Raw genomic sequence first — 16,878 nt, 5'->3', positions numbered from 1 at the left:
CCCCCTCGCAGCGGGGGGGGGGGGGGGATTACCGGGGCGGAGCCCTGGGCCCGCACGGCCACATGGCGCCCCAGCGATGGGCTTCGGGGGTGCGTGTGGGCCTGCCGGCACGGCTCGCAAGCCTAGCCTCTGCCGCGGCCCGCCGGCCTTATCTGGGGGAGGGCAGGAGCCCGGGAGAGATCCCAGAGCCCGGGGAGCTGGAGGGGCTCCAGCCCTGGCCCCTGATAAGGGCAACAATATCTCGGTGAAAGGCAGGGCTGGCCCCTGCTCCGGGAAGCTGTTGTGGGATCAACCTCAGCATTGCAAAAATCTGCGGTATTCGCACTGAAAACCTCCTGTCTTTGGAATATTCCGTTGTGTAACTGGTTTCGCAAATGTCATTGCTGGACGCTCGTGTAAGGAAATTGCCAATATCGGTTCCGACTACTAGCCAGGCCTAACCTACAGCGTTATGTGGGCATTTAAAGATGTGATACAGCAAAATACTTCAAACGATATTGCCAAACTTGTCTTCCCCCCCTCCCTTCTTTTCTCTTTTTTCATCTTTCTTAGAAGTATGGTGTAGTTGTGCCAGGAAAAAATCTGAAAAGACAACGTTTCTTTATTAAAGGAAAAATATCTTAGGAATTACATCCTTAACTGAAACTTCCTTTGAAAACACCGGTGTCTCCAGAGAGTTACGCAGAGCAGTCTGGTTAAGCTGTGTCTACTGCCTGTTTTTAAGGAAGAAGACTAGAGTCAGCAACTCAGAAATTGGGATCCAAAGATCTGCTGCTGTCTCTCTTGAAGTCAGCTGAATTTTGTTCTTCCCAATTTTGTTCACTCTCACCCCAGTACTTCTTCCTTTTTTTCAATAAATCTAAAGATACTGGGTTAATGTATCAAATTACGTGTTAAATAAAAATAGGTAAAAGTGGGAAAGTAGTTTAACTTGCTCAAGTCTCTATTTAGAGGGTGTAAAAAATGTTTTAAATTATTTTTTATGCTATTAGAAAATGTACTTACCTGCCAAATTAAAAAGGATTTTAAATTTAAATCTTGCAAATCAGTGTAAAACTCCAATGCAATACATATAAATGAGTTTAAGTTAATATAAACGAGAGATAAATGAGTAATTTGCCAGCGTAGGCCATGCTGATACAATCTGGCAATTAAAACAGTATTGATGTGACCATCTTAGGAGTTTGCACTGCTTTCACTGGATTTATTGAAAACTGATCTTATTGAAAGGCTACTCCAAATAAAGTCCTAAGAGTTCGTAGCCAGGCCAAAGGGTCAGACAGTTAACAACACGACAAGTGACTGTTAATCATGGTTATGTGTCAAACAGAAATTTGCAGAAGTTTCTGCACAGTGTAATACCAAAGATAACTTCTAACATATCTTGGTGACAAAATGCAGCCTTTCTTCGTTGCTGGTGCAGTCTTTGAATAAAATGAAATCAGCAGTGCTACACCCAGCAAATTTCTACAGCAAATTCAGGAGAGCCCAAGATGGCTCTTACAGGCTTCTTCCCCTGTCTTTAGTGTCCTGGGTATATCGCCCAACACTCTCACAACTTCCAGATTAGACCATGCCTTCCCCTCACTTGGATAAAGGGTACTTCATCATGACTGCATTAGGACTGATACCATATTTCTTAAGTAAGTCACTGTAAGTTTTGTCTGCATATGGTGAATATGCTTTTTTGCAAAACACACACGTTGATTATATGGTGTCAGTAGCTAGGGCTGAGCAGTGTAATGACTGGGTAGGAGTGTTCCCTGACCCTGGAATGTAAATTGCAGCTTAGAACATTCCAAAACCTGATTTACCCTCAAAAAAACATGTCCCTGCTCTTCTCGCCAGTTGGTTAAACATCTTGTCTCCAGTAGCTTTTTGGTTGCTATTCCAATTCCTAGATAGAGGTGGGTTCATACCGCAGACTTTCTCAGTTTCTCACGATTATATTAATCAGAAGGTTTGGTTTGCTGCATTGTAAAGATTGAGTAATAACAGGCTAGGAATCTGGAACACATGCACTCAGAAAAAGGGGCATACAGATGCAGATGTTCGGTTGATATTAATATTAGAAGAGAGTAAATTCGGTCATCTGTTGCACTGGATGTGGCACTATCTCTGAGAAAGCATCAAATGCTTAAGAATTTGCATCCAAAGAAGATAGGTATGTTGTGCCTAAAGTACTGAAATTGAAGCAATTAATGTTATCTCTGCATCAAATCTCTTTGTTTTACAGAACTCGATGCTATCTGGCTTTGTGCATCTTCACAGATAAACCAGCCAGGTGATCCAAACAATAACCACACTGAAAACAGGCACAGAATGGCAGAGCTTGAGTTGTCCCAAATTTTGCCCCACAATAGTAAAGGTAAGAGGGACCAGAATTTGGATAGCCTTACCACAGACACACAATAGTATATATGATATATATGTACATGTACACATCATGTGCCATATTTCTGTTATGTTTGTATTACTCCACTTGCTCAGTCAATCCTGTTCTTTTCCCCTTCCCCCATATATGTGAATATATGAAATTCCATCTTTAGTCCTCTCTTTGACCACCAGGAAATGGTCTCAGTTTGGGAAATTAATTTCCTGCTGGAATGTGTGCTGATGCACTGTTACATACTGAAGATATGAATCTGCTTTGACTTAGTAAGGACAGGTGCCATTCTCTGGAAAGAGAATGTTCCTTTTTTGTGATTTTTACAGACCTTGCAGCTACAGGATGGTAACAGGTGCCTCAAAGACAGCTTTTGTCCCAGAGAGACATGGAGGCCTAATCAGCAAAAGCACGTTAGAATGATACTGTATGAAGGGAGAAGTATGCACCGACTCCTGCTGTTTCTCAAGGTAGATTCTTGAATTCTGAACCTGGCACATGGTTACATATTTCTTTTCCTGTTGTTGGTGGCTTTGAATATTAAACTTCTGTTTTGAGAGGACAGACAAAAAGATTTTGTTAGTAACCCTGACAGCCTATAGCTTTACGGTCGATGAATTCAACTGCAGCAAGTTAGTCAAGTTAGTATCATCCTTTATTTCTGAAGATTGCAGTTCTTAATGAGCAAATGTCTGGCTACTGTAGGGGAGTTTTAGGTGAGGAGAGAGGAAAAGGGATCATAGGCTGTTCCCCCTCCACGCCCACCCCACCCCCCCCCCAACTCTTTCCACATAAGTATTTGGGGAAAAAAAGATGGAGAATGGCAAAAACAGGGCATGGGGGAACAGCAGCAATAGTTATGTGAATCTGCTTGTAGACTGTTACAAGTTTACAAGGTGTAGGATATTTTCAAGTTAGAAAATGTTGAGAGTAAAGAATGGGAAGGTGTTCTCATAAACAAAAGAAGTTCTGCATTTTATGACCGATGAATTGAAAAGTGACCAGACAGGAACTGCAAGTAAGAAGTGCCAGTAGAAGGTTTCCTTACCAATAAATTTACTGTGGGATAGCAAAATGGTATAAAAATGGTACACAAACTGAGGATAAGGGCCTTGGATGGCCATGGTATCATTGGCTATAGGTACAGCATTTCACTGCTGCTTCTTTGAATTAACAGTGTGGGGCACATGTTAACTGCAGCTTTATCTTCACTGTAAATAAAATCCCATTTCCTATTGAATAGCTAATGTGCTTTGCCTGTTCTACTGTGAGATCATATTGGAAATAAGACATTGCAGTTTCAGTGGGGATTAAGAATGTAAGGCCAAACATGGGCAAAATCATCACCACTTTTCCCAGATAATGCCTTGCCTTTAGCTGAGATCCATAGATAAAAATCTGTGTACTTAAGGACAATATTCGTTATCTCTTTTTTTTGCTCTTCATTGTTTTAAAAAATGAAAATTAGCACTTTGTAGAAGCTAAAACAATGCCTCAGGGTCTGTACTTCACATGTCTCTTTCATCAACTGATACAGTAGCCATGTGTTGGCAGGAAGAATATTCAGGGGAATATTCCCATTGAACACAAGATAAGGCAGAGGTGAGGTCAAGCTGTCTGGTTCTGCTGTGCTTTGAAAAATAAAAAGGTAGTGTATTTAATATTGTATTTTTATACTTTCTGTACTTATGTTTTCCCTTTTTAACATGTTTTTAACACCCCTGTAAATGAATCAAATTTTTGCTTCCTTCTTTTATGTATCAGTTATGCTGCTTTTAGTCTGAAGTTCCATTGACTCACATAACAGTAAGTTATCTATTTGAGGAACTGGTTTTAAAGAATATAACAAAATCTATAGGAAGACACTTTTATGGTCAACCTTCTTGACGCGCTAATTCAAAAGTAGATGTTGAAAATTTATTGCAAAACTAAAGCCTGAAGTCCATCTATGGCTTAGGGGCTCAATTTCAGCATTAAATGTACTAGCAATTATTTGAGCTTTCATTCAAAATGTAGATTTTTTTTTTCACCAACCAAATGACTGTAAAAGAATTTATTTTAAACATAAGCTATCCAGATTTACTAATATTTTAGTTTCATTACAATTATCAAAAGACACTGGAATTAGTCTTGTTTAACAGCTACAAATAGCAATTGTCACCTGGTTTAACAATTATAAACAGGAGATAGAGTTTACCATGGAGAAGGAAATACCACCGGGATGCAAATAAAATTCTAACCTGATAAAACCCTTAAAGAGAAAAAAACTTCGAGATTTGATTAGCCCAACTCTTTGAACATAACAGACAAGACACTCAAAAGATTTTCTGTTAACATTGTGCAAAAAAGGTTTATTTAAGCCTGTGTGTTAAATCAAAGGCACATAGAATTGACTATTCAGGAACAATTATTTCCTAAACAAAGAGAAACAGCAACTGTGCTAACAACTCATTTTGCCACTATATGTTCTAGCTAACTGCTTACTAATTAGTAATGATGAGAAAAGATAATGCATGTAGATAAATGTCTGTGGCTTCTACTATACTGTTTTTAAGTGGATTGGAGACCTAAATTAAACAGAGTACTTCCTATTTGCACGGAACCGTGTAAATATTTCCTATGGAAACCTGAAACCACATGAAACTCAGGTAGTTTCACTGTGAAAGAAACCAGTTTTGTGTATACAAACACACACAAATACTGGGTTAGAGAATACGCCACTAAACTTGCAGAAGTCTTATTTATTAAGGGCAGGCATCTCTTAGAGACTGTGTTGTGATTTATTTTCAAGGATTTTAAGAAACTGATGATACTTGCTTATAAAAGTTGTGGATTGGTAGAATCTATGGTCAGCACAAAATGAAGCGGTTTTGTTTGGGTTTGCGGTCATTTGGGTTTTTTGTTTGTTTTTTAAATTTATAATATATTGTGCTTTTAGTGAATCTGAGTATTAATGTAAAACCTAAGCTTGAGAAACCAAATTAATCAAAATCGCCATTATGAGTTTCTCATGAATAACACCGTGAAAAGCCACAAAATTAAAATCCAGATTTTGAACACTTGGGTCTTACTGGTGAGTATTTATTGGTTCTTATGTGCTCTTTGTATAAAATACATTCAGTGGAAGTTTTTCTCATTATACAAGACTCCCCAATGAGGTGCAGAGGTACCTGAAAGCATTGGGGGATGAAGCTCTTTTACTAAAGGTTTGAATGCAGAGACTTCTGCACGGATTCCTGTGCACATTTTTTTTTTAACAACTCGTAAAACAACGTGGTTAACCAAATTTTGCCATGTTATCTGCAAAAGACTGTCACTGAGTTAAATGCACACCTCCCTTGGTCATATTGATTCAGGGTGGAGTTCGCTTTACACCTTGATTTAGACAGAATTTGTTTCACAGAAAATTTTTGCTGTCCTTTTCCCGGCCCTTAGTCCCGAGGCGCTTTGCGAGTGGGCCTGATCTGGTGCATTTGACGTTCCGAGGTAGGTGACGGGACGGCCATCGACTATCAAGTGTTTGACGCTTTCTAGCGTTATTGAAGACACCAAAGAGCATTTCGGGCCGTTGATTTGGAGCAGCACACGGTAGCGTTTTCCAGCGTTATTCACACAGTTCCCCGGGCCGAAGGGGCTGGCCGGAGTCACTGAAAATGCCGGGGTTTGCGACCTCTTAAACCGACGCCGGTTGCGCGGGAGTGACGCCGCGCGGCCGCGGCAGGCTCCGGTCACCGCCGTGCCCGCCCCGCTTTGCCGTAGCTCCCCGCAGGAAATGCCCTCCGCGACGGGGACCGAGAGGCGTCCTCGCTACCGCGCTGGGCTTGGCGGCCGGCGGGGCGCAACGGCGGTCCCTGAGGGGAGGAGCGGGCCGATGGCGGCGGCGGAGCTCCCGCTCCTCCCGCCCCAGCGCAGGCGGCGGCGGCGGCGGCGCCTCGCCTCCCTCACGTGACGCAGCCCAGTCCTGCGCGAGCCACCGTCGCGGCAAGATGGCGGCGGCGGAGTCCAGTGACAGCGAGGAGGAGGATCTGGTGAGCTATGGGACCGCGCTGCAGCCCCTGCAGGAGGGTAAGGGCCCGCAGGGAGCTCGCCTTGCTCCTCCTCGGTACCTCCGGCATTCCTTGCGGCGGGCGCTGGGGAGCAGCGCGGGCCGGGAGGCAGCCCGGCGTGAGGCGCTGGGGCCGGGGTGTCCCGGAGGGCCCGGTTCGGGGCTGCTGTACGCCTCCCTACGGCCTTCACTTCGGGAAAGCTGTGGTGTGTGGGCCCAGCGCAGACCTGCCTTCCCTTTCTCCTGCTGCCGTGGGGCGTAGGGGCTGCCTTGGCAGCCGTGCTGGCCTGCGAGAGGGGTGCTGGTGCCGGCCCTGGGCGAGGGGCCACGGGGTAAAACAGTCTGGGAACCAGGCAGGCAGGCTTCCCGCGACGGGAACGTGAAAAAGGCCTCTCGGCACTACACCGGCTTTTCGGCATGCGGGTGTGGGCCTGGGGTACCCCAGGGTTTGTGCCGGCACGGTTCTGGTTCAGCTCGGGGCCTGTCGTTCTTTCTGTCCTTTCCCCAAGCCTCAAAAAAAAGTGGAGTTCAGGTATAACAGCTCAAGTATATACAGTTACGCTAATGTGAACGTCCTGTGCTTATATTAATGAGACAGATTCAACATCATCCAAGGACTTATGTATAGCTGTGACTCCTGAGTCTGTGCCACTTAATTCATAGAAATATGGTTTTAAAGGTGCAAATGTTTATCTCTGAGTCGATAGCTTTGTGTTTTGTTTCAGTTTTGGACACTTCTGATGTATAATTTCTCAAGACAATTACTTAAGTGATAAAGTGCTGTCGGGGGTTTTGCATACTTAATAACTAAAAGTGTCCTTTCACAGTGGAAAAAAAATTCTTGGAACTCATTAGAATTTAGGATTTCTATTTGAACACTTAATGCTTTTACTTGAGCAGCGTACATCAACAGTGTATACAAGTGTTTAAAGCAGGGTGAGAATAAATGTAAACTGCTGATGCTTTCCACTTCAGGGTGGCTACTATTTGATCCAGTTCTTAATTGCAAAGAAGAAATGGCATCTGGAGCAAGTGGAGAGTCCATTCTTTATGCAGTGTTGTGACTTAGTTTCTGATTTATCTGATTGTAGGTGAACGAATTAGAAAGCCGGTTCCTCTTCAAGAACAGACTGTTAAAGATGCAAAGGGACGATATCAGCGTTTCCATGGAGCGTTTACTGGTGGTTTCTCTGCTGGTTACTTTAACACTGTTGGCACAAAGGAAGGTTAGATATTTTTCTGTCCTCTGGGAAGGGTTAATTGATTACCATAATTTAGTGTTAGTGTAAACAAATTAACTGTCATTATGCATTTTTTTTCCCCTGCTATTCATCATACTGTAAATAGTTGAAACAGTATTGTTGAAGTTATTTCCCCATGAGTTTTTGGACTGTAGTTCTGTAGGTGTTCCCTTGATGTACCCTTAAGGTGTAAGGTTGAAAAGTTTGAATTCTTTTCAAATATTATGTTGCAGTTTACAGTACCTTAATTAGATATTTTAATTTCTTTAAAGGATGGACTCCTTCAGCTTTTGTATCATCACGGCAGAAGAGAGCAGACAGAACCGTTCTTGGACCAGAAGACTTCATGGATGAAGAGGTACATTTAGAAAGGAATACAAATCTTTTGGAAGTACTTGCCATGACAGCAGGTTTTTCAGGCAATGAACTCTTCTAAAGAACTTATATAGTGAAAATGGAAGTAACTTTAAAATTGCTTCTTGTATACAGCGTTATACTGCTAGGTCCTATAGGATGTTTCATAGATTCACTTAAGAAGTTTCTGTAATCTCAATATTTAAAAAACCCTAAAATTCAACCCTTTCACTTTCTCTATTAGAAAATACAAACAGTTTTGATGCTGTTTAAAATACGACCATTCAAGTTATTGAGAAAACAACTGTAAAAATGGCTTGAAAAATTTAGCCAATATGAGGGTCATATCCTGTTTTCTTTCCTTTACCATTACAGTAAGTAAGCATTTGAGGGAAACATATTCTTAATTTTGCCATTTTGTCTATATTTTCCAGGATCTTAGTGAATTTGGGATCGCACCAAAAGATATTACAACCACAGATGACTTTGCATCCAAAGCTAAAGACAGAATAAAAGAGAAAGCTAGACAGATTGCAGGAGTAGTTGCTGCCATTCCAGGAACCACCGCATTTGATGATTTAATAGGACCGTCAAAGTAAGTAAATTTAAATAAATGTTAACCAAACAATTCCTTTCACTTATAAGTGTGGTATTGGTTAGAAAAGTAATGTTTGACCACAGTAATCCGTGAAAGAGATTGGAAGGTCTGCAGTGTTACACTTTCTAAGTGGCTTCCACCTGGATTTTTGTTTCATATGTGCAGTTGTACCGGGTAGACATTTACAAACTGCGATGTAGTGTATACGCAAATGTTGATACGTTCAGATTTGATTTTAAAGTGGGGTATAAAAACATAATTTTGAAAGGTATATATGTCTATTATTTCTCAATGAATATTAAAGATGTGGTTTGAGGTAATTTTTTTTTTCTTTTGTTTTCTTCTTAGAATAACAGTTGGGGTTGAACTGTTACGAAAAATGGGCTGGAAAGAAGGACAAGGAATTGGACCACGAGTCAAAAGAAAGCCACGCAGGCAGAAACCTGGTAAGTTCAGTGAAGTTCCTGAACTTGTTAATAGAAAGTTAGCATTCAGAGACTGATTAGAGAGTTCATTTTAAAATCTCCTTTTATTTGGTCCGTTTCTTTAATCTTAGAGAAATTTAATAAAGAACTGTAATTTAATATGATGCTATTATGTCTTTTACAGATCCTGCAGTGAAAGTATATGGTTGTGCGTTACCACCTGGACTGTCTGAGGGTTCTGAGGTATTGAACAGGCAAAAGTTGTTTGTTGACTTATGTAAAAATACGTGCAAACGCATTTAAAAAAGAACTTCTTTGATGTCTTTGAACAGTATTTTAACATGCAGTTCCAGTTTTGTTAAAATATTCATAAATACTTACTATGCTTATTGTGAAGAAAGGTTTTAATGTAACTAAATCTATTGTTTTGCTACCTAAGCAGGTGTAGCTCGTACATATTTTCATGTATAATTTAAGAAATGCAAACTTGCCTAGTCTCATGTTAACTAAATGTTGTAAAAGCTTGACATACAAAACTCTTAGTCATATTTGCTGTTACATACTTTTATTTTGTACGAGGATGAAGAGGATGAATACCAGCCAGAGAATGTGACATTTGCACCAAAAGATGTAATGCCTGTAGATTTGACTCCAAAAGAGAATGTCCATGGACTTGGCTATAAGGGTTTGGACCCCTCACAAGCTTTGTTCGGTGTATCTGGAAGAGAACACCTGAATCTTTTTACAGGTGGTTCTGAAGACACAAGCAATTTACTTGGTGATCTGAGACACAGTAAAGGAAGAAAACTAGGTATTACAGGTCAGGTAAGGACATTTTTTAATGCATTTTATTATTAGTGCATTAAAATCTAAATAAACTTTGGTTTTTTTCTTCTGTGGAAGGCACCTAGTCTTTGTAAGGTTATTATAAGAACTCTGAACTGTGGTTTGAGAACAGGATTTTTTTGGTCGTTTTTTACTTGAGATGTGGGCAAATCCTTAGAACTCTTAAATGCCTTCATTTATCGATATTGTTACAGAGAACTATAAAATACCTCACTCTGAATAGCTGGGTGGAGAAAATTCTTGTGTTACTTTGATTAGAGAAAGTGAATATTCAATATGTTTTTAGTTTACATTTGTCAATTTTACTTTCAGTAATGTTGAATCTGTCAGCTAGAGAGGTTTTGCTTCCCTCCAAGGTATTTGTGGTTCTTATGTAGAAGCACTGTCAGTTTACTGGGAATTATACTTGTTTAGTTTTCATGCGAACTTACATTTTTTTCCTTTTGAGAACTTAACAAGCTCTTAGTCAGACTGCAAGTATTACCTTGTGGAATTAGGCTGCTGTCCTCATCCTGTACAGAACAAACTCACTGTCACTCCCTGCAAAGGGAGTGGAATATGTTTGCTTTTGTGTTCGGTGAGGCAGGGTTGTTTTTTTTCCCCACTAGTTGGTAGCACTTTTTTTGTGAAGCTGTACAGTTTTCCCAGTATATATATGTATACTGGACATCTTATATAGTATAGATGGATAGATATACATGTAGATGTGTTCTGACGTGTGACTTAAAAGTATTATTTTTATACTTTAGAATTCTCATTATTTTTATTTAAAATATATTTTAGGCTTTTGGTGTAGGAGCTTTAGAGGAGGAAGATGATGATATTTATGCAACTGAAACACTGTCAAAGTATGATACGGTTCTAAAAGATGAGGAGCCTGGAGATGGCTTGTATGGCTGGACAGCGCCTAAGCAGTATAAATCCAAAAAAAGTAAGAACTGTAGTTCTATCTAAAGAGCTAGCATAATTTGTATTTGGGGGGGGGCGGAAATTGTGTAAGTGTAGTCTCTGTTTTCCAAATATTTTAATTTTCAGTGGTCTGGTATCTTCTGGACCTGATATCTGAAACTCCTTCTATATTGAAGTGTCCAAATCTGGAAATAATTTCCAAAAATCCCATGTAGATTAAACCCCCAAATTATATTTTTAAAAGGACAATATGTGCTGCTTTGTGAGATACAGCATTCAATTCCATTGAAGGAAACAAATGATTATGAATCATGGTGACAAAATATGACCCAATACTTGCAAAGAGATTTTTTTTTTAGATGCACTTGTGTTTTTTCAAATAACATTTGTAAATTTTATCTTGATATAATTTTATCTTTAGTGCAGCTTTTAAGTGCGTGAAATACTGTAGTGATTTCTAGAGTACCTGTTGATGTTAGTTGTACACAATTAATGGCACTCATGATGTTAGCTATGCATAGTAGTGATACTGTTGCCTCACTATTAGCCATGTTCATCTTACAGCAATCTCTGGTAGTAGTTTTTTAGCTGTGTAATACTAATCCAGATTCAGAACCCTTAATTTTAAATGAAAGGCAGTGAAGACAAAGAACTACAATTATGTTCCATAAAATATATTGAAAAATGGAAAATATTCAGAAAAAATGCTTTTTGCCAAACATATATGTTTTAAATATTGACCAACTCTGTGGTCATTTTGCAGGGTCTGAAAGAGAAGTTAAATATATAGGCAAAATCTTGGATGGTTTTTCCTTGGCATCAAAATCATCAACTCCAAGCAAGGTAAGCAGATACTGATATTTTTGTATTAAGAATAACATCAGCAAATTGACATGTGAGCTGTATGGACTTTACTGTTGGTCAATTTGTTTTACGTTCTTAGAAATAAAAGTTCTGGTCAGCAATAAAGATTGCTGAATGAGCAAAATTATAGTGTTGGAGGCTATTCAATACAAACCTAAAATTTGTCAGACTACTGGATGAATTAAACTTTGCATACGTACTGGCTTTGAACAAATGCCTTCCACACTATCCACTGTTACTTGGCATAAAGTTGCAGAAATGGTTTGATTTAACTTTGAAATAAAAAAATGTACATCTTTTACTTCTAGATCTTTCAGATGTGACATTCAGTTTTCTGTAAAAATCAGGCCCCATGCTTCATCCACTTCACTATTTTAGTGAGAAGTTCATTTGTTACCCCTCCTCTCAGGTTTGCATCATCTATGCCGTATATATTTGTATAAATTAGAATGACAAACAGAATTGTGTGACATGGTCCTCTTTCTAATGAAGAAAAAGGAAGAACGTGTGTGGTATATAAAATTGAGTCATATAGGAGGCACAGGGATAACCTTTGAAGTAACAGCTTGAATGAAGAACATGGGGGAAAAGGAGTTTGAAAGACATTAAAATACAGTAAGCACAGAAGTACTCAGTAGTCCAATTAACTGATTAAATCATGTGACTTCCATTTAAAAAAAATGTAATTATTAAGCAATATCAAGAGCATTTTCTCAAATAAAAGCAATGCATATTAAGACTCTTGTTAATTTTGTGGTGGCTTGATGTGCATGCTTTCTGATTTTTCATAATCATTACGTATAAACAATATAACAGTTTGTTCCCAAAGTCTGTATTACAATGCCACTTGCTGACAGGGTCTAAAAGAAGCAGTAGCTTGTAATATCTCTTTCTACTGCTAAGATGTAAATTGAGGAATTTTTAGATTGAGGTGACTTTTTCTGAAACACACTTGTAAGTGTTAAATACAAAGTTGTATTTCTCTCTCAGTGGATTTTTGTTTTATCATCCCCCTGCCAAGATTTATCCACCACCTGACCTGCCACGAAATTACAGACCAGTCCATTACTTTCGACCTGTGATAGCAGCTGGGAATGAAAACTACCAGTTACAGAAGGCATTAGAGGAATCAGCTGGAAAACTTGAGAGTGATACGACACAACAAAGCAGGCATGCTTTGAATGCATCTCAGAGGAGGGAACGACTAGGAGAGACTGGTCTAAAAGGTATTGATATATGTGACTGCACATTTGCTTGTGTTTCAGGTCCCCTGTTTGTTTATATAACAGCAAAAATTTGGTCTAGTCTTGAACACTATTTTCTAATATAAACATACTAACACTAGCTGGCTTAGCTAGAATACCTTACTATTGTTCAGTTTCATCTCAACAGATGAATTGTTGACATACCTGCCTGTATTTTCATTTACTTTTCCTCTTTAAAAGATTTAAGTATGTGTGGGATTGTGTTTTGTTGTGGTGTTTGGTTTTTTTTTCTTTGTGGCCTTATTATGAATTTGGAATATAGTAGCCTATGAGAGGTTTTTTTTCCTGTAAAATGAGGGTTTCACTGAAATACATTCAAATTCACTAAAAAGGTAATTTGTAAATGTGGTTTGCATTTGTATCTACAATTGTAAAGTTAACAAAGTAATACGTAAATATGTGGTAAATAGCATAAAACATGTAATAGTAGCCAATTTTTTATCTGCAATGTCTGCCATTATACTGTTTATTGCTGCTTAAGAGCATTTTCTCTGAATGTATATGCATAGTGGTCGGCTTTTTTCCTCCACTAAAGTGGCAGAAATAGTTGTTTTCATTTCAATTTACCTCTTACTGCTTTTTTTGGTTTTAGGTCCGGCTCCTTCTGTTTTGGAATACCTGTCTGAGAAAGATAGAGAAAGACTCAAAGAAGTGAAACAAGCATCTGAACAACAAATGAAAGCAAAAATACTGCCTCAGCAGTCACGAAATAGCAGATTCCAGCCAGCCTCCCCAGATGATGCTTCTCAAAAATGGCAAATGTTGTTGGGGGGGCAGTTAGCAAATGCTGGTTCTAGTGACTTCAAACCATTTGCAAGAAATCCAGAAAAACAAAAAAGATATGAAAGTTTTGTGAAAAGTCTTAAACAAGGAGAAAAAGGTAACTGGAGAGATTAATCCTGACACTTTAATTTTTCTCTGAAAAAATACTTAATCGATTTATTTTCCTTTTCTTTTTTCCCTTTTTTTTTGTTCTGATGCATTTTATGTTCACTATGAGTTCTCTTCCTGAATTCCACAGCGTTTCTCCCTCTACTTCTTTTTAGGGCCAATATTAAAAAAAATTTTTACAGGTATTTAATTGTGTTGACTTTAGGAAAACTGCTCAGTAATTTAAGTGTCAGCAAGACTTGATTTTAGGCATTACATTTCATACTTTTATGCTGTAGCAGAAGCGAAGTTCTACTTAATTGCCTGGGTTTCCCTTCTTTCATTTGCCAAAATAGACTTCAGCTTTGATAAGTACCATAAACTATGCATGGAACAAGCATTTTCATTTAGTTTGCTTCTTTTGAGGAGTAAAACTGACAGATCCTATAAAGGCAGAAGGATTATCAGATCACAGTAGAACAGCAGGAAAAATCAAAAGAAACCCATACCCTATACTTCCAGAGGAGATAAGGACCCTAAAGTCAATGAAGTAGTTCACACTTGTCAAAGCTTGTATTACATGTTCTTTGGATACTGTCACTTAAGTTCTCAGAAAAATTCGTGGCTGTAAAATCATAGCATACATGCAGAGCTCTTACTCGAAACCAAAAAAACCCAGCCCTCTTCATCTGCTGTTCTCGTGCTGTTTTGGTCTCCTGTTTTGTTTAGGTGTGTGCTATTAAATCATACTGTGGTGTGTCTTACATTAAACCAGGTACTCACGATGGCTTGTGGTGAGTTCCCGAGTACTGTGATTTTTCTGTAAGGCATAAAAAGCTGAAATCTGACCTAGGGAGATCAGCAGCAGCAGGTGAATATAGATTGTCTTAAAATAAAAAAAGTAGGGGTTGGTTTGTTTTTAAATTTTCAGGTACCAAAGGGGCTATTGGGGAAGAAGAAAAAGGGCATCAGCAAAGTTTTGCAGAGGAAAGGGTGTAGTGTTGGGTAGAAAACCTGGTTTTGTTATTTTAGGATTTTTTTAAATAATCCTTTTCACTACATGAAAAAAGATTTCCTGGTCAGTAGCCTTTTCTGGTTACTGCATTGGGACAGAGTACTTGAGCTTTGAACCCATAGTTCCTCCATTCAGGAAGGAAGTGGGTTTTTCCCTGTCTAAAATTGAGTATTCTTTTATGACTGACTGTAAGTGCTTCCTTAGTAATGATGATGAAAATGCAGGAATATTTAAATACCTTGAATTATTAAAATTCTGTTTGTAAGAGTGTCTTTGCTTGGCTGGTGTTATTTCCTATTCTTTCTGGGAGCAGATGTGAACCTGTTGCTTTAAACAGGGTCTGTATTGTTTACAAAAACCTGTGTCCAAATTCTGTATTTATCAGTGGGCAATTTATCTATCGGAAAGCCCCTTGAAGTTACCAAAGCCTGGCCAGGCTTGCTTGCTGGTGAACTTTTTTGTTCTGTGTTTTAGTTATTTGATAAAGCTTTGGATTATACTTTTTTTTTTTTAAAACACCTATTAAATACATAAAGTATTTTGAACATTCCTTAGGGGCAATGAGTAAGGAGTCAGCATTACAAGTAAAATTATTTAAAATATCTGTCTTGCATTTGGCAAATGCTATCATTCTTGCCGTCTTGAAAAACTACCTCGCTTAATCAAGGAATAACACAGTTGAGATTAATACTATCCTTAAACTAAATACTCATTAAATACTTGCAAGGATGTTTGCTTATTGTCTTATTTTTTGTTTAAAAAGCATCAGACCTAAGTAAGCTGTAATCTCTGCTGAGCATTTCTCTCCTTATTTTATAGTAGATACATTGGAGCATTATTTAGATCCGAGTATGACAGAATGGGAGCGAGGAAGAGAACAAGAGGAGTTCTTCCGTGCAGCAATGTTTTACAAATCCTCAAATTCAACACTGTCATCCAGGTTTACCCGGGCCAAATATGAAGATGATGTTGACAAAGTCGAAGTTCCTCGGGACCAAGAGGTATATGCTGTTCACAGTCTTTTAGTACATTGGAGCTGCAGTTGCTGCCTTAACCCTGACTTTCAAAATTCTTTTTCTTTAACACTCTTTTGTAGATATAATGTCAATGTTTTGTTGCCCTTCTCTTCAGCAAACTTTTGAAAACACTCACTGCATACAAAGCAGTGATTTGTTAAACTACACTTAAATATTTATGTTTCTGTCCTGTTTTTAAGTCTTAAAACAGTAATAGTCAATTCAGTAAGTTGTTACTTATTTAGCAGCTAGAAATGTTTGACTTTTTCAGAATGATATTGATGATAAGGAAACTGCTGTGAAGATGAAGATGTTTGGCAAACTCACAAGAGACAAGTTTGAATGGCATCCTGAAAAACTGTTGTGTAAAAGATTTAATGTTCCTGATCCATATCCTGAGTAAGATGATTGATACTGATATTTTTCATACTTTTTGAAAATCCTGAGTTTTTCATTTGCTTGTGGAAAATCTGGCTTGATGTTTTCTCTTTGTGTCATAGTAAATGTAATATAGAACTGCCCAATGTTTTTATTTGCCTCATTAAACATGGTGACTTCTGACAAAATAGTATGTGTTTTAAGGACTACTGTAGGTGTTTCAGCTTGTTGTAGATAATTTGAGGCCTTTTCTGTGTTGAAAACGATAATCAACAAACATTTTTATTTCCCTCTAGTTCTTCCATTGTTGGGCTACCAAAAGTGAAACGAGACAAGTATTCTGTGTTTAATTTCTTAACTCTGCCTGAGCCCACCACATCTGTAACTCAAGCAACAAATGAAAAAATCCAACAGAATAACAGTGTCAACAGTAAGTTTGTTGTTAGTTTATTAATTTAGCTATAAATGAGATAATAGTATAGAAAAAGCTCATCTTTGTGATGGAGAACTTATCAACCCTATTTTTTTTTAATTAAAAAACCCAAACAAAGAAGTTAAAAATAAATTCAGTGGCATAAAAACTGAAGTCAGTGATATTATGCTAATTTCTTCTGCCTAGAAGACCTTTATAGGTCAGATATTCATTAGAAAGATTTAAAAAATGTC

The 16,878-nt window shown here is 38.4% G+C and overlaps 1 protein-coding gene across 6 annotated transcripts in view; it reads left to right on the top strand.

The window, feature by feature from the left end:
* The first annotated feature begins 6,322 nt into the window (after window positions 1–6,322).
* Window positions 6,323–16,878, top strand: part of GPATCH1 (G-patch domain containing 1) — a 34,892-nt gene continuing 24,336 nt past the window's right edge. For 3 of the 6 annotated variants that reach the window (XR_008236550.1, XM_052796271.1, XM_052796273.1), the window contains exons 1-14: window positions 6,323–6,451; window positions 7,523–7,657; window positions 7,945–8,030; window positions 8,461–8,621; window positions 8,973–9,070; window positions 9,234–9,292; window positions 9,629–9,874; window positions 10,679–10,826; window positions 11,568–11,647; window positions 12,690–12,894; window positions 13,526–13,813; window positions 15,638–15,819; window positions 16,106–16,233; window positions 16,509–16,642. Coding sequence is in view for 5 of the 6 variants with exons in the window: in XM_052796271.1 (XP_052652231.1) it covers window positions 6,373–6,451; window positions 7,523–7,657; window positions 7,945–8,030; window positions 8,461–8,621; window positions 8,973–9,070; window positions 9,234–9,292; window positions 9,629–9,874; window positions 10,679–10,826; window positions 11,568–11,647; window positions 12,690–12,894; window positions 13,526–13,813; window positions 15,638–15,819; window positions 16,106–16,233; window positions 16,509–16,642 (2,029 nt within the window). In the remaining variant the exon portion in view is untranslated. The remainder of the gene's footprint in view (window positions 6,452–7,522; window positions 7,658–7,944; window positions 8,031–8,460; window positions 8,622–8,972; window positions 9,071–9,233; window positions 9,293–9,628; window positions 9,875–10,678; window positions 10,827–11,567; window positions 11,648–12,689; window positions 12,895–13,525; window positions 13,814–15,637; window positions 15,820–16,105; window positions 16,234–16,508; window positions 16,643–16,878) is intronic. The other 3 variants (XM_052796275.1, XM_052796276.1, XM_052796274.1) reach the window with 2 other exon arrangements.

This window comes from Harpia harpyja, chromosome 9, assembly GCF_026419915.1.
Source record: "Harpia harpyja isolate bHarHar1 chromosome 9, bHarHar1 primary haplotype, whole genome shotgun sequence".
Taxonomy (NCBI): Eukaryota; Metazoa; Chordata; class Aves; order Accipitriformes; family Accipitridae; genus Harpia; species Harpia harpyja.
Note: the sequence above shows the minus strand (reverse complement) of the source record. Positions and strands in the feature narration are given on the sequence as shown.